The 23143-nt window shown below is 37.7% G+C and overlaps 1 protein-coding gene and 1 gene segment (V, D, J or C); one reads left to right on the forward strand and one right to left on the reverse strand.

Moving 5' to 3' along the window:
- Positions 1-1451: 1451 nt before the first annotated feature.
- On the reverse strand, positions 1452-9398 carry LOC103587356. The segment is given in 3 exon segments: positions 1452-1514; positions 7325-7560; positions 9284-9398. Coding segments are annotated over 3 exon segments (414 nt in total).
- Positions 9399-18854: 9456 nt separating this feature from the next.
- Positions 18855-22966, forward strand: LOC103587315 (trypsin-like). The gene is made up of 5 exons (XM_008568790.1): positions 18855-18921; positions 20394-20559; positions 21342-21595; positions 22145-22281; positions 22817-22966. The coding sequence occupies exons 1-5, from the start codon at positions 18882-18884 to the stop codon at positions 22964-22966; spliced, it is 747 nt and encodes a 248-aa protein (XP_008567012.1). The 5' UTR covers positions 18855-18881.
- The last annotated feature ends 177 nt before the right edge of the window (positions 22967-23143 follow it).

Raw genomic sequence — 23143 nt, forward strand, 5'->3', positions numbered from 1 at the left:
GGAGGAAGATACAAAGAGCCATTAGGACGGAAGCCCACATGAGGATGCCTGACACTCTGAGGACTCACTCGCTACCAGGACACAGAGGGCCACACAGCAGAGGGTTTGGGTGCACATGACAGGGTAAGAGCAGATGTGGATTGTCGCAGTATAGGGCCTCTGTGAGCATGAGCAGAGAAGTGAGTTTTGGGACATTTTATGTCCAGGAAATGCACCTGTCATGATATCACAGAATGAGCCACCACCCCCAACTTGAAAGTTCCTTTCAGAGGAGGCTGCACCTCTGGGAGATGAATAGGGCCAGACTGAACTCAACTGTAATTGACCTGAGATACAGATCTACACATCCAGTGCTCCCTGTAGAATTTTTGGATAATATCTATTTCGAATCACTTCTCTATAGAATCTCTCATCTGAGAGCCTGCCAACTGTACTCACCTGTGCCTCTAACTACAAGTACTTAGAGATGAATTCCTTGTCCTACTGAAGCCACCTTTTCTGCAAACTCTCATGTTCCTGTCACTGGTAGCTCGATGCTCCTGGTCATATGCATATTCTCAACTCACCCGTCAGTTAGGAGGTGGCCTCTGAGCTCTCCAGGAAGAACAGGGATGTCAACTGCATTGTTAGGGATACAGGGGCTGATCAGACGCCCTGAAAACTGATTCAATTTGAAAACCCTTTCTTGTAATAAAAGACCTCTCTGAGTTTTACATCCTTTAGCTGTTCTGAATTCCCAAAGCCCATAGCACAGAATCTCCCATATTCTCTATCCCCACCAAGAAACCAGCAAAGATTGTCTTGTTCTTAAAAATTTGCAAATAAAATGCTCAAGTTAATTTACATTTTATTCTTAACCTTAGAAAAGCTCAATTTTTAAAGAAACCATTAACACCTGGCTGTTTCCCTGTAAAAGAGACCTGACCCCCCCCACTCCCGAACCCCACCCCTCCGTTCCCCTGAAAACTCACTTCCTCTCAGGATAGAGGTTATGTAGAGCAGAGAAGCCTCTGTTTCTTGGGTTGGTCAATTGAATTACTTACGAGCAAAGAAGAAAACACAGATTAAATCTATATTTTAGCTGTTGGCACAGAGGCTCACTGCTGAGTCTCCTGGACCTGGGAGTACATGCTCATTTTAAACAGCAAATAGTATGCAGGCTGCCTTGTTTTACCCGAGGTGCCTGTTTTCCTTTTGGGATCTTTCCCCTTGTAGTATGTGTTGGACCCAAAATATAAAACTGTGGTCATTGTTCTCTTTTCAAAAAGAACACTGATTTCCTATCTGTTATCAGAACATTGTTTTTCCTGTCTCTTACTCAGTGGGTTAGGCAGAACGATGGGCCTCCAAAGATGACCATGTCTAGTCCCCAGAATCTGTGAATGGATTAAATTACATAGGAAGGGAGGATTAGACTTCCCAGTGGAATTAAGGATGCTGATCACCGGTCACTAATATAAGGAGAGTGTCCTGGATTTCTCAGGTGGGCCCGATGTAATCACAAGGGCCTTAAACTATGCAAGAAAAAGGAGAAAGAGTCAGAGTGACACAGCATGAGAAAAGCCTCGACCAGTTGTGGTTGGCTATGAAGATGGAAAAGGGTCTTGAGCCAGGAGCAGTGGAGGCCTCTAGAACCTGAAAGAGAACAGGAAAACAGGTTCTCCTGTAGATCCTTCAGAAAGGGTAGGAATGGGGTGGGACTGGGGATAATGCTCACTTTAACTGAAGGTAATTCCTGGAGGGGCTGACACTGGTGTTCTGACAGCCAAAAACCTAAGCAGCTGGGGAAATAAACTCATCAGTGTCATGAGCAGAAAACTGCCTGCTTATATATTCTCCTTTTTTGAACACCGTCAACACTCTTGCTCTTGTTTTATTGATTTGTTTTGCTTCTTTATGACTGACTTGTAGGAATTCTTTATAATACGGTTACGACCACTTTCTGAGATATATATATATATATTTCTCCTTAATGGTATTTTTTGATGAACATTTTTTCAAATTTTATTTCATTTTTATTTTAACTTATACATTGTAATAATACATACTTAAGGGGTACAATCTTATATTTTGATACATCTATATGCTGTATGACAATCAAGTCAGGGCAGTTAATGTACCAGTCATCACATGCATTTATCATTTCTTTGCAGCAAAACCTTCAAAAGCCTCTCCTCTGGCTATTATGTAATATATCTGTTTTGGTCCGTTTTGTGTTGCTATAACAGAAATACCTGAGAATGGGTAATTTATAAGAACAGAGGTTTATTTGGCTTACGATTCTGGGACAGCTGCATCTGGCGTGGGCCTCAGGCTGCTTCTACTCATGGCGGAAAGTGGCAGCAGCCAGTGGGTACAAGCAGATCACATGGTGAGAGGAAGCAAGAGAGAGAGAGAGGAGGTGCCAGGGTCCTGTAAAACAATAAGCGCTTGTGAGAACTAGTAGAGCGAGAACTCACTCATTAATCCCCCCTCCCCCAGGGAGAGCACTAATCCATTCATAAAGGATCCGCCCCCATGACTCAATCAGTTTCCAACACTGCCACATTGGGGATCAAACTTCCACATCAGTTTTGGAGGGGACGACACATCCAGACTCCATCAATACAAAACTGAACTGTTTACCATAGTCCCCCCACCGTGCAATAGAACACCAGAGCTCATTCCTCCTATCTCATCATAATTTTGTACCTGTTGGCCAGCCTGTCCTTGTTTGCCTTCCCCTCTCGCCCCCCTCCCCACCAGCCTTTCCCACTCCAGTCTCTGGTAAGGGCTCTTCCATTCTCTGCCCCTATATCTTTTTTTCCCCTTAGATTCCATATATGAGCGAGATCATGTGGTATTTGTCTTACTGTGCCTGGCTTACTTCACTTAATGTCCTCAAGTCCATCCATGTGGCTGCAAGTGACAGGATTTCATTCTTTTTTTATGGCTGAATAGTAGTCCATTGTGTATGTATACCACTTTTTTATTCATTCATCTGTTGTTGGACACTTAGATCGATTTCACATCTTGGCTATTGTAAGTTGTACTGTAATAAACATGGGAGTGCAGCTATCTCTTCAACATACTGACTTCATTTCCTTTAAATATACACCCAATAATAAAACCACTAAATCAAACGGTAGTTCTATTTTTAATCTTTTGAGGAACCTCCATGTTGTTTTCCATAATGGCTGTATTAGCTACAGTCCCACCAACAGTGTGCAGGTGTTCCCTTGTCTCCACATCTTTGCCAGCGCTTGTTTCCTTTTGTCTTCTTGATAATGGCCATTCTAACTGGGATGAGGTGGTAACTCGTTTTGATTTCCCTGATGAATATGTTTTTCTAATTTGATAAAGAACAGTTTACTTTTTAATGGTTAGAGTATTTTTTGTCCACTTTAAGAAATATTTGCCTATATCTTGGTCATAAAGAGAATCTGCTGTGTTTTCCTACAGAAGCTTTAGAGTTCTAGTTTTTGGTCATCAAGAACTTTGGTCCATATTTTATTTATTTTTGTTTATGGAAAGGGTCAGCAAATGTTTTCTGTGAAGGGTCAGATAGTAAAAGGTCAGACTGTGCACCATGCAGTCTCCGTCTCAACTACTCAACTCTGTCATTATAGTAGAAAAATAACCACATTTACAAATTTAAACAATTTGCAAATAAGTGTTGCTATGTTCTATGACACCTTTATTTATGAATACCAAACTTTGAATTTTTTATAAAGTTCATATGTCACAAAATACTAGTGTTTTTATTTTCTTTCAACTATTTCAAAATGTAAAAACCACTGTTAGCTCCTGGGCCGTGTGAAAACAGGCAGGGGCCAGATTTGGCTCATGGGCTGTAGTTCGCCCACAGATAGTTTATGGAACAAGATAAGGATTGAGATACACTATTTTTTCCATGTCAATATACTTGGGATTTTTAGCACCATTTGTTGGAAAAACTATTTTTCCCCTCTTTCTGCCACTTTTAGTGTTTGATCTAAGAAATACAATATGCATCTTTGACTACAGTCTACCTGTAGAAATAGTCAACTATTTAACCATACGCTTTACATAAATGCCCTTTATAGGTAAGGGAATTTGCTATGAGTTTTTATGAGAAATGGATCTTTATCAAATGTCTTTTGGGCATCTACACATATGAGCATATAGTTTTCCTATTCTAGAACTGATAAAGTAAATTACATAGGTTATTTTTGAATGTTAAGACTTACTGAGAGAAACTCCACTTGGTCATGATTTATTATTCCTTTTAGATATTCTTGGAGGTGATATGCTATAATTTTTAATGATTGCTTAGTCTGTGTTCATAGGGATAATAGTCTTTGTTTTCCTTTTCTTGTAATATCTCTGTCTGATTTTGGTATCGTAATAGTGCTGGCCTCAGAATTAATAGGGAATTATTCCCTGTTCTTCTGTTTCCATCCTAAGTACAGCTTCAGTGGCATCCTACATATATTGGTATATTTTATTTTCATTTTTATTCACTTTAAAACACTTTCTAATATCTCTTTTGATTTATGCTTTGCCCCCAAATTTGTTTAGAAAACTGTTATTTAACTTCAAAATACTTGAGATATTTTTCCACAGATCTTTCTGTTATTGGTTTCTAATTTAGTTCCACTGTGGCAACAGAGCACACTTGGTTTGTCTTGAATCATTTTTTTATTTGGCAACCGACCAGTACAGGGATCTAACCCTGGACCTTGGTGTTATCAGTACTACTCTCTTTTTTCTTTTTTCTTTTTTTTTTTGGAACTCTGTTTTTAGATACATCAATATTTATGATTGCTATGCCCTCTTGATAGACTGGCCCTTTTGTCATAGGATATGACTTTATTTCAGATGATATACTCCGCTCCGAAATTTACTTTGTCCATATTAATACAGCTACTCTATCTTTCTTTGAACAGTATATCTTGTTCCATCCTTATATTTTTTTACATTTTGAGTATTTATATTTATACTGCATTTCTGATAGGCAGCATACACCTGTTTTTTTATTTATTTAATTTTTGTTAAACATCACAATCTATGTTCTTTAATTGGGCATTTATTATATTTAGTCGTGATGTGATTGTTGATGAGGTTACGTTTGTTTGTATTATCTTGCTTCTTGTTCTAGATTGGTTACATCTCTTCTTTGTACCTTTTTTCCTTTTTTGATGACTTCTTGTGGATTAATTGAATATTTTTATGACTCGATTCTTTTTTTTTTTTTTTTGGCTTATTAGTTATAACTCTGAATTTTGCTCTTTTAGTGGTTGTTGTATGGTTTACATTATACTTCTTTATTTTAGCAAAGACTACCATTAAGTGTCTTTGCATACATTATGAAACCTTACAAGAGCATGTATGATTTTATTTATCCCCTTCCTATATTTATGTTATTGTTGCTATAGATTTTCATTTTATGGTTATTATAAACCCTGCCTTATGTTCTAGTTATTTGGGTGTAAATGGTCGATTATCCTTTAAAGAAATTTAAATTTAAAATATTTGCTTTGGGGATTTCCAATTACATATTAGACTGCTGGAAATTGTCTCATAGCTCACCTATAAATTCTTTTTTCTCTGTGTTTCATTATGAATTGATTATTGTTACATTTTCAAGTTCATTAATCTTTTCTTCTGTAATGTCTAACCTGCTGTTAATTCCACCCAATGTGTTTTTCACCAAGACATTATAATTTTTATCTCTATGGTTTGATTTGTGTCTTTTTATATCTTCCTTATCTGTACAAAACTTTCAGCACATGGGCTACAGTTATATAATAACTGTTTTAATATGTTTTTCTGCTAAGTTGTCATTTCTGTGTTGGTTTGTGTAGATTAATTTTTCTCCTCAAATGGTTCATTTTTTGCTTCTACTTTGAATGACTTTAATCTTTGATAAGATGCCAGATATTGTGCTTTTTATATTTTGGGGTGCCACATGTTTTTGTATTCCTATAAATAATCTTAGCTTAAGTTGCTTGGAAACAAAAAGCAAAAAATTACCAGCAGGCATTTTTTTTTCTTAAAGAATTTTGCAAGCTGATTTTAAAATATAAATGAAAAATAAAAGGGGTCAAGAGTGGTCAAGAATCCTTGCTAAAAAGAAACAAAGCTTGAGAAATTAGACTACCAGATATTGAAAACTATTTTAAAGCTATAGTAAATAAGACTGTTATTAGTGCAAGAACTGACAAAACAGACCAATGCTACAGAATAGAGACTCAAGGAAACAGACCCGTATATACACGTATACACACATATACTTGACCCCTTCCTTACATTATATGCAAAGAATTAATTACATTTGGATTATATACCTTACTGTGAAAGTTTGAAAGTACAAAGATTTCAGATGAAAATATTTTTTTAAAAAATGATCATTTTGGATTAGGCGGATTTCCTAATTGGGATATCAAAATCCAAAATGCTAATCAAAAAGTGGGGAAATGGAATGATTGCAGCTTAAAATTTTCTATTTATCAAAAGACACCATTAAGAGAATGAAAAAGTAACTTATGGAGAGAGACAGATACAGAGACAGAGACAAAGAGCGTGCTAACCTAAACTCGCACATACCCCTGGTGAGAGTCAAAATTGGTACTACTGCTTTGAAAACCTCGAAGAATCCTATATGTTTGGTATAACTTTTATTCAGGTCTTCTTTAAGTCACTTCCCTTTAACACTTTCTTAATATTTTATGAAACTAAGTACACTTTAGTTTCTATTTTTAAAATGATTTAGACTGAGGACAATTGAAATTAAAAGCAAAATTGTAGGATTGTCAAAAAAAGAAACAAAGCACTATATAAACGTTTGTTAGTGTACATTATTGTGGGTGTTAGCTACTTCTGGATAATTGATTTCAATGGCAATTCTTACTAAAAATTTTAATTTTTTTTCCTTAAGGCCAGTAGCTGCAAATGGCCTTAACATTGTTTGATTCTGGCTGTCTGATTCCTTGGTATAGTATAGAGGTGAATTACTAATACTCAAAAATAGTTTATTACTAACATGCTGAGACCTTATATTTTTATAAACTAAAATTTACTTGATCACTATCCCTGAGTCTAAGCTCTGATGTTCACTCCCAGATATAGAATCTCAAACCCTACATAAGAATTCCCAGAATCTATCAGCCACAGTTATTACTACCCAGTGTAGCCTGTTCTAGTATTTCAGAGGTTATTTCCTGACCTCATACTAGCATAAGAACACCTGATGCCCCAAATGCATTTGTCCCCCTTGATGAGGGAAGAGCAGGGCTTCTGAGCACTGTGAGGACAACTGAGCCTGTGAGGGTTTGTGGGCAGAGAGGAGGGGACTGTGCCACACTGTAGCTGAGCTGCTGGCACAGAGATACACAGCTGAGTCCCCCTGCTCTGTGGGCTGGATCTTCAGAGTAGAGAATGAGCCATCCAGCCTCTCAGCAGAGAAGCAGTCACCAGGCATTCCTGCTTTGTCTGCTGTGTCCCTGCCTTGGAAGTAAATCAAAAACTCTGGGCCATGCCCTGGGGTCTGTCGGTACCAATAAAGTGTTGCATGGCCAGAAATTGGATAACACCTGGGAGCTACATTTTGTCACCTCTCTGTGACCCTGTGACTGGCCCCTGCAGACAGAAGGCTGTCCAGATCTCTTTCCCTGCACCATTGTCTCCAGGGTAAACTGTTCTTTTCCATGATTTTATTAAAGCCAGCAGTTCTAAGAGAATTATGCTAAATCTACTCTGCCTATGCTCTATAAAAGAGACAGCAAAGCATAGATGACATCATACATCTTTACAACAGAGTTTACCGAATATTTAAAGCCCACTGTTGAGACTTACTACTCAGAAAAGAAAAAAAAATATTATTTTCAGAATATTTCTGCTTATTGGCAATGCACCTAGTCACCCAAGAGCTCTGATAGGAATGTACTAGGAAATTAATGTTCATTTTTTAAGTGTTTCTCAGTACATATTTTTTCAAGGAAAGGAGTTTTATTGAAAATTTCCCCTATGGACTGGAGGGGTTAAAAGTCAGCACAGCCCCAGTGACTAGTGGTGTATTAGCCAGAAAAGTGGCTGGAGAAGCTAAGGAACAATAAAAACAGAGTCCATGGAGGAAAAGTGTATAAAATTACCTTTAGAGGCTGGTGCCTCTTGCATCTGAATAAACATTCACAAAGTGATTTCTGATATTCTATTTAAGGATGTTTTCAGGTCTGGGCCAACATTCCCCTTAATATCTCCAAATCTTCAGTTAAAGTGGAAAACCCACCCCAGTGCTGGGTCAGTGGTGAATTGAGAAATGAAGTGGAGACAGCTGTTTCCATGTGGGGGACAAGGCACACTGGAGACAACTAGAGAAACTAGTAGAAAGAAGCCCTAGTCCTACCACATAAATCTTTGGGAAGGATCGTGATTCACGTGCTTAAGCTGTGTGATTGTGACCGAGATTTTTCATCTTACAGAGCCCTCAGCTTTCATATCTGTAGAAAGTGGATAATAATAGTATTTCATTTATAGGTCTGTTATAAAAGATGAATTAGGTCACACACATAGGGCATATAACACAATGTTTCACACACGGTAAAAACTCAATAAATGCTGACTTTATTATTATTATTAATATTTTAAAACTGTAGACACTAAAGAAATGGAATTCCCAAAAGATTAGAGGACTTAGAAACATCCAGATCACATGCATTAAAGTAACAATTAGATTTTAGAAGAACCAAGTTTGTATATAGTTTTTACAAATACAGGGATGTCATTCTTGTCTTTTATAACTGACCAGCTCTTTAATAACTCTGACAAAGGCTAGTTCAGGTTTTCAAGTTTGCATTTGTACAATCTACTGTCTAAAATATGGGGGATTCAACCTGCTATTTATTATCTATCTCCCCGGGACAGTCACAAAGTTATTATGTAAGGATAGCTTATAAAAAGAAGGAGTGTGGTACAACCGGAAAGAAAAACAGGTGTCAAAAAACAACAAACAAGTAAGGCAATTGGTTTTCCAGAGAGGATCTGGAAAGAGAAGGAACATACTAAGACCATATAAATAGAGACACATGATGTCTCCTGATGTGCATTCAGAAAGAATTGACTTGCAGTCTGCACTGTTTTCGTCTTGAAAGTGAGGGCCACAGAATGACCAAAAAAAAACAGGAAACGAGGAGTGGTATTTGGCTATGAGGAAGAATTCAGATAAACCTGAATTTCCTCAGGCACTCAGAATATAGGCACCTTTTGCACCAGTTGCCAGTGATACCTTGACAGGGGTTCAGAAGCCACTACTCTTCTTTTTTACGTTCAATCAGCTTCCCTAAGTTTGTGAGTTGCTGACCAACCTGCAGGATGCTCAGAATCTCTTGCCTCAGAAGAAACGGTCCTGAGAATTCACTAGAAGTCCTCTTGACATGCATTGCCAGCAAAGCTTAGTGCTCATCTCGGAGATGTAGAGCTGTCTTATCAAACTACAAACTCCCTTTTCTTCTTTTTGGACTTTTTCCCAACTATAGCCTGTCTTTTACGTAAAAAAACACACTCTAGGGCTCAAAGAGACCTTGTCTTCTGCATTTATTGTGGTAGTTATAGGAAATTTCAAAGGTTTTAGATATGAAATAATAAATATCCATCATCAGACTGAAATCATGCCAATTTGGGGGATCTTAAGATTATTTCTTCAACATTTTATTTCAAAAATGACACCTCTGGAGAAGTTAAAAGGATATTAAAACTAGCACAATATTAAAATATAAATCTGTATACAAATTGTTAACATTTTCTTGATTTCTTTCAGTGTATTTTACCCTTAACTTCTGAGACATTTTGTCCTTCATAATTCCATGTATCTCTCCCCCCAAAAACAGGCGTTCTTTATATAATCACAAATGTCATTATTACACTCAAAAATTTAGTGTTCATGTAATATTATTATCATCCAGCTTTCTCCAATTGTCCCTAAGTGCTCTTCATAGGTTTTAATTTTTCCTTCCAGGACAAATCAAAGACTATGTAATGTATTTTGTTGTCAGGTCTCTTTAGTTGCTTATGACAAGACATCACCTCCACCCATTTGTTTTCCTTTCTGTTTTAGGACCTTGATGTGTAGAAGAGTCCATGCCAGTTGACTGGTAACATGACCCACATTAGAATTCCCACATTATTAGAGGTTAAGTATTTTGACAAATATACTCCATAGATGACATATAATTCCCAATGCCTCTGGTCAATTACAACAATATGTACTGTCGTCTTTACACATTTTTGGTGATGCTAAATTTGATGCAATGGACACCAAATCTCTCCATTGTGAAGGAATCATTCATCCTTTGTAGCTAGTAAGTATAATCACTCCTTGGTATCCCTCTTCTAAGAATATACACAAAAGGCAAAATTGCCACCTCGTACAGATATAAATATCCCATGGTCATTGCAACATTATTCACAATAGCCAAGATATGGAAACGACCTAAGTGTCCACCATCAGTGGATGAATGGATAGAGAAACTGTAATATATATATTATTATTTATCACAAAATATTATAAAATACATGATATTTTATATATTAATGGATAAAGAAACTGTGATATATATTACTATGTATTAAAAAATATTATATATACTTATATAATATTAATATATATTTATTATATATTTTATTGTGTGTATATATACAATAAAATACTATTCAGTCCTAAAAAAAGAATGAGATCTTGCCATTTTCCATAACATGGATTAAACTAGAGGATGTTATGCTAAATAAAATAATGACATGGAAAGAAAAATGTTGCAGGATTTCACTTGTATATGGGAAAAAAAAGTATAATACACAGAGATAGAGAATAAAACAGTCATTACCAGGGGCAGGGGTGGGGCGATTGGAGGATAGGGAGATGTAGGTCATCAAAGGATATAAAGTCACAGATATGTAGGATGAACAAGCCTAAAGATCTAATGAATAGCATGATGACTATAGTTAATCATATCTTGAGTAGATTGTATCAGCTGTTTGACACAGTAGGAAAAAAATGGGCAACTATGTAAGATAATTGATATGTCAATTTGTTTCACTATAATAACCATTTTGCTATATGTATGTATTTCATGACATTGTCATATACCTTAAATAAACATAATTAAATTTATTTCAAAAATTAAAAATAAAAGATAAAAAAAATGCTTAACACCATTAGTCATTAGAGAAATGCAAATTAAGACAATGAGATATAACTTCACACTTACTAGATCTGCTATAAAAGTCATCATCATTACCATCATCATCATCATCATCATCATCATCATCATCAAAAGAAAAAAACAGAAATTAATTGATTGCAAGGTTGTGGAGAAACTGCAACCTTTGTACATTGCTGGTGGATATATAAAATGGTATTGCTGCTGCAAAAGACAGTTTGGCAATTACTCAAAAAGATGAACATAGAATTACCATATGACCTAGTAATCTCATTCCTAAGTATATACCCTCAAAAATTGAAAACAGAAAATCAGACAGATACCGCCAGGTCAGCATTCATTGAAGCATTATTTCAAACAGTCAAAAGGTGGAAGCTACCCAAATGTCCATCAACAAATGCATTATAAAGCATTGTGTACACATACAATGGAATATTATTAAGTCATATAAAGGAGTGAAATTCTGATACTTGCTACAATATGGATGAAACTTTATGCAAAGTGAAACAAAAAGAAAAAAACATTGTATAATTTCACATATATAAACTACCTAAAATAGGCAAATTCATAAACACAGAAGGTAGATTAGAGGTTACCAAGGGCTGAAGAGGAGAGGGAATCAGGAGTAACTGCTTAATGGGTACAGAGTTTCTGTTTGAGGTGACAAAAAGCGTTCTAAAAATAGATAGTGGTGATGTCTCCACAACACTGTGAATGTATTTAATTCCTCTGAATTGCACACTCAAAAATAAAGTGACAAATTTTTTAAAGTTTAAAATTTTTAAAAGTTTTAAAGGTTGACTATCTTCCAAATGGCAAAAATAAATATTGGCAACTGAGTTATTCATGATAAAACCAAAAGATGATTTAAAAACCCAGATTACTTAAAATGAGGTCTTCAAAAAGATCATGGAAGGATTTGTATTATCTTTTAACTCTATTTTTCTATAAACTTTTTCAAGTATCCTCATAGGTTTGTAATTTATCCCAAAATAGTGTTTGTCACAACATATTCAACAAATGATTTTCTAATATAGTTGTAATTTTCTTTTGTACTGTTAAGACAGTTTCCACTAGTGTGGAGTATACTAACATTTATAAAGCAAATATATTTCACAGGGCCTAGTTTCCAAAACCCTGTAGTTTCAGGTTTAGCCTAGCTTTTTAAAATTATGTATAGAAATGTTAACCTTGCAAAAGACAGGAAACTTTCCCCAGGCTAAAGTCTCTAATATAGAAGAAGAATTGTAACACAGCAAAGTTGCCGGCTCAAGGACAGACAAGTTACTTGATTGTTATGTAAACATACTAAGGAAACTGATGTAGGGAAAGAAAATGTTTGCTAAGATCAAGCTTTTGTTGGTGGATTGACTTAACCTTTTGCAAATTCCATTATGGAATGTCACTTTGTTATTTCACTGATGTTACCAGCTTCTATTGTCGAACTATACTTAGCCATAACTCCACTTATGTTCCTTTTCTGTAACTTCCTGGAGAATAAACACAGGGAGAGAACCTCAGTTGTGGTTAATTTCCCAAGGAAGGAATGCCTCTCTCTTGAGGGTTCCAGGAAATTAATCCCTTAAGGGTCTCTCACTGCTCAGAAGAAATGAGCTTTGAGTAATCCTTTTTGCATCTCCATCACCCAATGTGAGGCAAAGCAACAACTAGTCCATATCTCTACTCACATTTAGGACTGTCACTCTTCTGCAAATTTTCCAGTCTGGGAAGTTTGAAGTCATAACTCACTGTTTTATTTTGCAATACTTTGATTCTAAGTACAGTTGAGAACCTATTCTCATGGGCAGGGGTAACTCATGTTTACTCTTCTATGAATTACTCATTTAGATTAAGTATTGCCATTTTGTTGGGTTGCCTTTTTTTATTAAGTAATGAGAGTTTTTTACTCATTCTAGGCACTAATTTGTTAGATAAGGACAGCTCTGCTACAGAAAACAAAACAAAACAAATTCCACTATCTCAGTGGCTCAGCTCTGTGAAATCTCACTTGCCGTGATCACAAAGCCCAGCATAGCATGAGCAGTTTTCTTCAGTGGTTGTCCACCAGATGATGACCCAGTGAGTCAGGCTACTTCCATATTATAACTAAGCCACTGTATCATGTAGCTTCCAGGTCCATCAAGTGGCAAATGAGAGTCGAAGGATGACTGTGCAGAATAGAACTGACACAGCAGGCTTGAGACTGCAGTGCTTAGAAGGTCCTGTTTGCAAGATTGGCTTTTGGCTGGCATCTGGAAACATGACTAGGAACAGTCCCGAACTGATATAAAACTTTTCCTACCAGAGAAGTGTGGCTCATTGTGCCTCAACTATTGGTATAAACAATGTTGTGGTGAACACTGGATTTCCTTCTGGGGCCTGGCTTTCTGGTAGGTGCTAGGCAGCAGTGCCTATGTGACCTGCCCCTGATAAAACTTCTTGGGTGCTAGGTTTCTAATGGGCTCCCTTGGCAGAACACTGCACATATGTGGTGCTGTTTTGCTGCTGGAGAGGAGTCAGCTCTGTGTGGCCCCTCCTGGGAAGAAGAAAGCATAAGGGGGCCTGCCTGTGGATTCCTCCAGATTCCACCTGTGTGTTTACCCATGATCTCTGCTGAGTACTTACTGCGTCACTTTAATAAACCTTGGCCTTGAGTACAACTCTGTCTGTATCCATGAATAATTCTACTGGATCGCCAAACATGGGAGTCAACTTGGGAACCCCATCACAGTGCTCCAGAACCAAGCTTAGAATTGGCTTAAATTATTAAGTTATATAAGAACTGTCAGGGATTCAGCAAGTAATGGGGAAAGGGAAATAAAGAGTAATTACTATTTGTAATGATGAACATGCTAATCATACTGATTTGATCATCACATACTGTACACAAATACTGATAGTCAACTCTGTAAATATGTATAACCAAAAGTAAGTAAATAAATAAATATTAATCTGAAGTGTATATTATGCATTCTTGTCCTATTTCTGATCATTTTCTAATTATGATGCTTTATTTTAACCTTAAGCTTCACTTCAACCTCCATCTCTCTGTTTCTCTTTCTAACACCATTTTCTTAAAGTCCTGTAGGGTGCCTCACTAGCCTGTCATATTCAGAAGTGGCAAATTTACAAATTATTCATGGTGGCATTTGACAGCTGTGGGTTTCAGGTATACACAGCTGTCTGCTTCTATGATAAAACTTAACTTGCCATCTAATCTTGTGGGATAAAGGTAGGATCTGCACAAACTGGAAGACAGAGGAATGTGAAGCAAATTCCAACAGAGATATAAGTAAGTTATGTTGGCACCTTAATAAAACTCTGTTATGGGAATCAAAGATTGTGTTAAATTGTCCTATTTGCTCACTATTCTTTGTGGGTATTCATTTTATATATGAAGATAAATGTCCAGGGACAAAAAAAAAAATACCTAGTGACAGAATAAAGTCTAGAACTTTGGTCACCAAATCTAAATGTTCTTTCCCCATACTTGATGCACATTCAGCCTCTGTCAAGCTCTCCTTTTTTCCTGCACTGTGCTGTGTCACTCCCATCTCCCAGCCCTAAAGTCCCAATCCTCTACTTCTTTCTTTCTCCCTGAAGCATTAATTAAAGTTAACAGTGAAATATTTCTAAGATTACTAATTTTATTTCAAGCTATCCCTGATCATTGAAACTGAACCACCATTTAATTTTAAGGTGGATATAGGTGTTTAAATAGTTTCTTTCCTACCTTCTAAAGCAGGGTTGACAAACTAGGGCCTGGGGAAAATTCTGACCTGCAGCCTATTTTTGTAAATAAAGTTTTATTAGAACACAGCCACACTCATTCATTTACATATTGTTTATGACTGCTTTCATGATATGACAGCAGAGTCATATGGAGGGAATCACATGGAGCTAAAGTAGAAAATGCCCCCAAACTAATGCCATCCTTGAGTAGGATTCTCAAGGAAACTTAGTTCTGGTTCTAGGATTCAGTTTCCTACGAAAAAAGATGCTATTCTCTAACACTATTTTCTACATGTAGCAAAGATTACAAATTCAGCTCAGCATACACTCTCAGATGAGCATCAAGATTATTTCACAAACACGTATTTTGTACCATGTTCCTTTTTGTACTTTTGTTGCCCTGATTGCTTACATTATTTTTTTCATATTTCTTAGTTCATGTATTTTTCAAGAAAAGTTTTATTTAAAATTTTCCCTACAAACTGGAGTGGTTAAAAGCCAGCACAGCCCTAGTGACTAGTGATGTATTAGCCAGGAAAGTGGCTGAAGAAACTAAAGAAAAAGAAAAACAGAGTCCGTGGAGGAAAAGAGCATAAATTGCCTTTAGAGGCTGGTGCCTTTTGTTCTTGCCAATACAAATATCAATATGTTTGCTGGAGCCCAATCAGATGCCAAATTAGATACATGTTTAAATAGTCTTTCAAGGTCACTAAGCCATGTGGGTGAAAAAGAGAGATTACAAATACAGATTAATTATAGACACGTGCCTCTGGGCTACCATGTGTTTGAAGTTAGGAAAAGAAGTATAGGTACCAACCCATTCTTCTGGCCAAAAGGAAATGGGCATCCCACATAGTTCATGGCTCTTGTTACGGGAGAGAACTGAGGAAGGAGGCCCTCAGATACTGTGCCTGGCATGTTCAGTGTTGATCATAAATGAAAATTCATTGATGTCATTGGGAACAGAATTTTGCACACATAAAGTGCAGGTAAGAATTGAGTCTGAGAACTTCCAACCCATTTCTCTGGTGTCAGACTTCACAGAATGATTCACAGTATCTCAGAAATACAGGGTATCTTATAAGTCTAAGCTCCCACATGATAATGTGGGGGTATCTTTTTCATATTTGTTCACCCACCTTACATAAATGACAAACATACATACACATATGTAGAGACCCCTCCTACTGATCCTGAGTTCTCTTGGACTCTTCAACAGGAAGCATCCTCCTATTCACACTTGACATGATGATCTTTTCAGCTCCACAACCTTTCCACTCACAGCCACCACCATTAGTGGTCCTTAGTTTTTCCCAACCTCATTTTTCCAGATGTCTGCCTAGTATCATTTTTCCCAAAGCATGGTAGGCACATCACTACTAGTCTTCACCATGATTTTAGATAGTATTCTGACGAGTATTTTTATTCAGAAAGCACATGGTCATTTCAATGTACATTAAATAAAAAGTTGCCACCATATGATAAGAAAAAGAAGTCTATTTAAATATCGAAATGTAATGATGTCTCAGGCACCATGCTAAATAGTTTGCATTTTTAAAAAATGTGAGAGTGGAATGGAAATAACTGATATCTGGAAACCATCCCTTGGTCCACTACTGTTTTAGGTGACTGAAGAACCATCACACCAGCCACACAGGAACATGTTCCTTTGTCACAAGTTTTTTTTTGGGGGGTCAGGGTAAGTTGTAATTAATCCTAGATAACTGTTCCCCCACCCCCTGTCTGGCAATCCTTGCTTTTTCCCTCCTACAAGAAGGAATCAGTGTAATAAAGCCCAGAGCATATCAGAGACAGCTCTCCAGGACATAGCAGGACATCAACCAATTATTATGAAGAGCTCCACTTTAAGATTAGTTTTTCATACAGTCCAAGGTCTCTGATGAATTTCTGGGAAAATGTCAGGGGTGATATAGAATCATACCACCTCTACCACCTCATAGGTGCAGGTGTCAGCAATGGGAGAGAACTGAACAGGATAAGAAAACTCCCCCTTCCTCATTCTGGTCACTGCCCCTCCCCTTATTCCTTAATATTTCCTGATTATTAGAGATCAGTTAATGATAGCTCCCTGCCTTGTGTGCCATTCGTTCAGTAGTTATGGATTGCCTATATTGTCCCAAAGTTCAAGGCACATTCTTATGGCTATACAGCCTTAGAAACAAAGCTCTTTGTCCTTCTTTCCCCTTTGAGCTGTGGTTCCCAACTGGGGGTGATTTTGCCTGCCAGGGGACATTTAGCAATGTCTGCAGACATTTTTGGTTGCCATGGGGTGAGGGGGGGCATGTTGCTATTTTCTTCTAGAGGACAGAAATGCTGATAAACATCCTTCAGTGCACAGGACAGTTCACCACAGCAAAGAATTATTTGGCTCAAAACTTCAACAGTTCCAAGGTTAAGAAACTCTGCCTTCAAGTAAGTCATCTTGATAGAAGCAAAATTTCAAATGTGAAAGAAACAGAAACTACCTAGGAGTGAATATCTATTTAAGCATAAATAATAACCTGATAGGATTTAATTTCAGATTTAAGTGTAGTGTAGAATCTGGCTACATCCAGCTAGAAGTTCCTTCTCAATAGAATTCATTCATTTGGGGTATTTCTGTTATGCTCCATTAATTCTGACAATTCCTGCTCCAGGAACACATTTCTTGGATTCTTCAGAATTCCATATACTCCTTAGAGTTAGCCCTTATTTTGTTAGAATTCAGACTGTTCTCCCTTTTTATATCTTTTTATATGATGTCTCTCCAGGACACAGCAGGACATCAACCAATTATTATGAAGAGCTCCACTTTAAGATTAGTTTTTCATACAGTCCAAGGTCTCTGATGAATTTCTGGGAAAATTTCAGGGGTGATGTAGAATCATACCACCTCTACCACCTCGCAGGTAGAGGTGTCAGCAATGGGAGAGAACTGAACATGATGAGAAGGCTCACAGTTGAGGACATGAACCCTGAAGTGAGGTTGCTTCAGTTTGAGCCTTGAACTGACCACCAAATAGCTATGAAACTTTGACTTCTCTAAGCCTCTCTCTTCCCATCTCTTAAATGGTGAAAATTATAGCACAACACTTACCAGGCAATTTGTGAGGACCAGATGAGCTGATGCATAAGTCCCTTCCGTGACACTGACACATATTAAGCACTCTATAGATTTAGGTTGTGTTATCACTGGCCAAGATTCTGTAATCTTGGTTAACAGACTGGGGAAGAGCACAGACTCTGAAACCAGATTTTCTGGATTGCAATCCTGATTACACCACATACTTGTGGTGTGATTTTGCTCAAATTCCCTGCACTTTTGTGGGCCTTAGTTTTCCCATCTATAAAGTGGGGATTGTAATAGGTGTCTTGTGTGATTATTATGAGGATTACTAAGTTAATATGGGCAAAGTACTTAGATTATCCCCAGCATATAAGAAGCTCTAGATAAATGTAAGTTTTTAGCTCAAGGGAACAAGCTGTTTCCACTAATAATGAAAAGTTAACATGGATATACATGACCAAAGCTATTACAAGACAAAGTATATAATTGTGAAAAAGAAAATGTTAATTAAACATCAAGGGAGAAGGATTCAACTTGTTCTTAGGATAAAAGTTCACAGTTGACACAACTAAGTACCTAAGATTTTTGTCTGAGAATCAGACACCTGTATCTCTACCCTGTGACCTGACTCCAACTTTCTTTGCTATTATAACGAACAGTTCCCACCAGGTGACTTACTGCTTCCATTCCCATAACCTTCTGGAAAAGTAGACAAATGTTGATGTTTAAATGCTGCATTATCTTCCATCTGTTACAGAATTGAATTCTAAATTTAGATTTGTGACTTTCCAGTGAGATCACTTTTCTGGCACCTGTGGCCATGGGTGTCAGTGACAGATCTGGAGGTATAAATAGCTGTGGATGAAAACCCTTCATCCTACACCCCACTCGACATCCAGTGAGCAACCATGAAGACCTTCATCTTTCTTGCTTTCCTGGGAGCTGCTGGTGAGTTTCTTTGAATGAGCAGATCAGCAGGTGTCTATCACATATTTAAATTTGCACTTTGTTCTCTGGAAGGCAATAGTGAATATTAAATATGGTCTTCTATTCGAGGAGCTAAAAATGTTGACACAATGGTGTATAGTATGTATGTTTATAGATAGTTAAGTCTCACTTGTTGGAGGACGATCACAGTGAGCAGGACTGAGCTGAGTAGAACACAGAAAGAAGCAGAACTTGCTCTGAACTTCCAGGTAAAATTTATGAAGAAAAAGAGAAAATTAAAATATAGTTCATGTAGAAAGTGCTTGTCTCAACCTTTCTAAGAATTTAGAATTAATAATTAAACTACTGAAATCTTGTGGTCCTTGAAGAGGCTGTGTGTGTCAGAGCCTGAGTCTCATCTACCCTGAAGTTCTAGTTACTTAGAACCAGTGGGTGTTAACAGGTAAAGATATTCTATTGGGCTGTGTTTTACGACATCTTTGCAAATGAAATCTCTCTAGCGAAAAGCAGTATGCCATTCAATTATGGGAAAAAATGACTATTTCTGTTTTTATCCTACTAAATTTTATATTACTAAAACTTAATAATAAATTTCCCCAAATTTGGCCAGGTTTAAAATCAGTACATCTGTGTATGCACTAGAGACCTCTTTTCTAACATTAGTTTAAAATATTCGAACAGTAGGAATCGTATAATATAATTAAAGACTTCTGGAGCTGTAAGAAGTCTTGATAAATCAGTGGGCTAGACTTCACGATGTTAAATAAATTGATAAATATTTGAAAGATAATTGAGATAGGGGAAAGGTTGAGGAGAGAAATCTCACAATGTTCTGTAAAATGATTCAATAAAAGTTTTAGGCTAAAACCAAGGACAGAAATTGGTGGAGCAAAAGAGCAAAAATCTCATTTCCTTCCAGGCCAGGACATTCTCAGGTGGATTCCTAAAGCTTCTTTTCTGTTACATTATAGGGATATCTTTCTCATATCAGTGCCCCATCAACCACTACAAGCAAACACCAGTATGATTACTGCCAAGCTTTATACTTATTTGCATGGCTGTTGAACAGGGTTTTGTGTAAAAAATATTCTTTATATTCTCAGGTAGAGGTGTTCAGGGCATTTGTCATATAAAAAGCCTCTGATCATTGTGAGATTGTTTGTGTGTGTGTTTGTGTATGTGTGCATGTGTGCATGTGTCTGTAAATAGTGCATACTAATGTAGACTTATATTTATCAAATTTAAAGCATAATCTAAAGGTTGGTCACTTATTGTGATATAAGCAGGGTATTTGTTAAAGGTAAGGAATAATAAATTTTTTAAAAAATCTGAAAACCACCTTTTCCTGATTATGTGACACAAGAGAAGGTCCTTCTCTGCTCTGTTCTGGTTAATGTGCAAGAACTTCACAGTAGAGTAGGAATTCCAGGAAGGACCTGTATCATAAATAATTCCCGTCTTTTTCCTGTCAGTTGCTCTCCCTATTAGTGATGATGATGACAAGATCGTCGGGGGCTACACCTGTACAAAGAATTCTGTCCCCTACCAGGCCTCCCTGTGCTCTAGCTCCTCCCACTTCTGCGGTGGCTCCCTCATCGATGCCCAGTGGGTTGTGTCCGCAGCTCACTGCTACAAGTCGTAAGTGACCAGAGCTGATAGTCCTATGCTCGAAGGCCAACATATTTCTGAGTCCAGCCAAAGCACGATAGGGGTAAACTACAGAGTTATGCTTGAGGGGTGAAGCACGCAGATCCTGCGACCCTTATTATTCCCGCGAGCATTGTCCAATGCACCGAGGAACTTTCGCATGGAGTTCCCTGATGTCTTTCCAAAATGATGGTACTAAAAACACAAGATGGAAACAGTGAATAATGAAGTATCTCCCTATTCTTAAAGATAGATTAAGAACATCAATCAGTAATAGTTCTAATCATTACAGCTCAAACAGAAAAAAAAATGGCCTATGGAGGTAATAAAATAATAAAAAATTCAGTACAACATTAAAATAAGCACGACTCATTCTGCCCCCATTATATTCTGCTGTATCTCTGACTCCAGCCTCATCTCCCTGTGATAATCAGTGGTCCCAACCAGAAGAGAAATGGTAGATACTGATCAGTTTCCACCACTTCCCTTCTTATCTCCAACTGTTTTATTGGGGTCATTAAGTTTCCATTCCTATTCTTCGCTATTCTAAGAAGATGATGAGCTGTGAGTCTGAACTTGTAGTGATACTTCCCTAAGGAATATTGTAACCTGCACCATGCCTGGTGTGCACAATGCTATCATAAGTGCACAATTACCTGTGTGAGTGAATGCTTGAAGAGGATGGTATCTGTGTTTATACTCATGCCATGGGGGTCAGGGAAGCAGAAAAGCTTAAATTGCATACTTAGGCAACTTCTAATTATTTATTCCAGCAAAATCCAGGTGCGTTTGGGAGAACACAATATTGCTGTCCAGGAAGGCACTGAGCAATTCATTAATTCAGCCAAGGTCATCAAACACCCCAAATTCAATTCAAACACCCTTGATAACGACATCATGCTGATTAAACTGAGCTCGGCTGCCACCCTCAACTCTGCAGTGTCCACGATCTCTCTGCCATCATCCTGTGCATCTTCTGGAACTGAGTGCCTCATCACTGGCTGGGGCAACACCCTGAGCAGCGGCAGTAAGTATCACCCGGAACAGAAGTACCAAGTCTGAGAATAATAGAGGTGAAAGTCATGTCGAGGGTCAGTTAGTACAAGTTCTCAAAGAAGATTCCCAGAAGATAGTTTTTGGACATATGGAATCTTAGAACATATTAATTAAAATGAGAAAGATTCCTTTGCTGGAACTGTGCAGAAGACACAACAACAATGAACTATCATAAAGATGTCAAGGTATTTAGCTGAAATGTGATTTATGCTGTGCAGAAAACTAGAAGCTGAGGAGGTAAACAGAACCTAGGCTAAGGGATGCAATGTCTGAAATACACACCTGCTTGAGAAGTAAAGTCTCTGGATGTAGGATTTGTCTTCACTGATCTACTGTCAGAGAAAGAACAATTTGTGTGATTAGAACTATTTGGAAAACCTTCCAGAAAAATGTTCTTCTTTCAAACTAAAAGTCTTTGGTAAATTGAGAGAAAAAAAAGGGAAAGCAGAGAGAGATGTAGGGAAAGACATTTTCAGGACCTCCGTGGGTAATATTCTATTTTCACTCTCACACTCAACAGCTAACTACCCTGACCTCCTTCAGTGTCTGGAAGCTCCCATCCTCTCTGACAGTTCTTGCCAAAAAGCTTACCCAGGCGAGATCACTAGCAACATGATCTGTGTGGGCTACCTGGAGGGTGGAAAGGACTCTTGCCAGGTTAGTTTCCTTCTCCATCCATCTCAATCTTACTCTCCTCAAACATATTTCCCCTTCTCTCAAACATAGAAGATTGTTAAACTGTCTGTGGGACTGATTGTGATGGGTGAGGGATAGCTTTGGGATACGTTACACTTTTTATTTTTGTGATAGTAATGGTTACGGCTAAGGGTAAAAAGATATGCAGAAGCTGGTATGTAAACAGCACATCCTGGTGCCCATCTCAGATGGTATATTGTGGAAAAGAACCCATGTGAATGGAGCAGAGCTAATTGGTCAGTGTTAAAACTCTCCATCTGTACCTCTTCTTGGCCTGTAGCCCTACTAATGAAAAAGGAGGGTCTAGGAAGAGGAAATATATGAATGGGGATAGAGTAAGCAGATTGAGGGTTGGATTTTCAGGGGAAAGGAAGGTGCTTCGTGGAGAATCAGCAGCCTGGGAACATATCCCTAGAATAATAGAGGCACATACTAGAGCCTGTTCTCCCAGCTGGCCACAAACAAGAACTCTGATTGTCTCTTCCTTCTTGCTCAGGGTGACTCTGGTGGCCCAGTGGCCTGCAATGGAGAGCTCCAGGGCATTGTCTCCTGGGGCTATGGCTGTGCTCTGAAAAACAATCCTGGTGTCTACACCAAGGTCTGCAACTATGTGAGCTGGATTCAGGAGACCATCGCTGCCAACTAAGACCTTCATCTTATCATGACCCATCTCTTGTTAGTCAACTTCACCTTTTCCTATGCCTGAAAACCATATCTAAATAAAAACTTTCTTTCCTGTACCACATATGTCCAAGAATGGTTCTTTCTTAATACGGATGAAATTTCTCTTGAAACTGGCTGCTAAGTAAGAAGGTAGACATAA

Source organism: Galeopterus variegatus, unplaced genomic scaffold (assembly GCF_000696425.1).
Source record: "Galeopterus variegatus unplaced genomic scaffold, G_variegatus-3.0.2 Scaffold443, whole genome shotgun sequence".
In the NCBI taxonomy this organism is placed as follows: domain Eukaryota; kingdom Metazoa; phylum Chordata; class Mammalia; order Dermoptera; family Cynocephalidae; genus Galeopterus; species Galeopterus variegatus.

Bases quoted from the DNA above. Each gene is read 5' to 3' on its own strand.
- LOC103587315 (XM_008568790.1), top strand. From the start codon at position 18,882: ATGAAGACCTTCATCTTTCTTGCTTTCCTGGGAGCTGCTG. The intron at 18,922-20,393 runs GTGAGTTTCTTT...TTTTCCTGTCAG, and splicing joins TGCTTTCCTGGGAGCTGCTG to TTGCTCTCCCTATTAGTGAT. The intron at 22,282-22,816 runs GTTAGTTTCCTT...CTTCTTGCTCAG, and splicing joins GTGGAAAGGACTCTTGCCAG to GGTGACTCTGGTGGCCCAGT.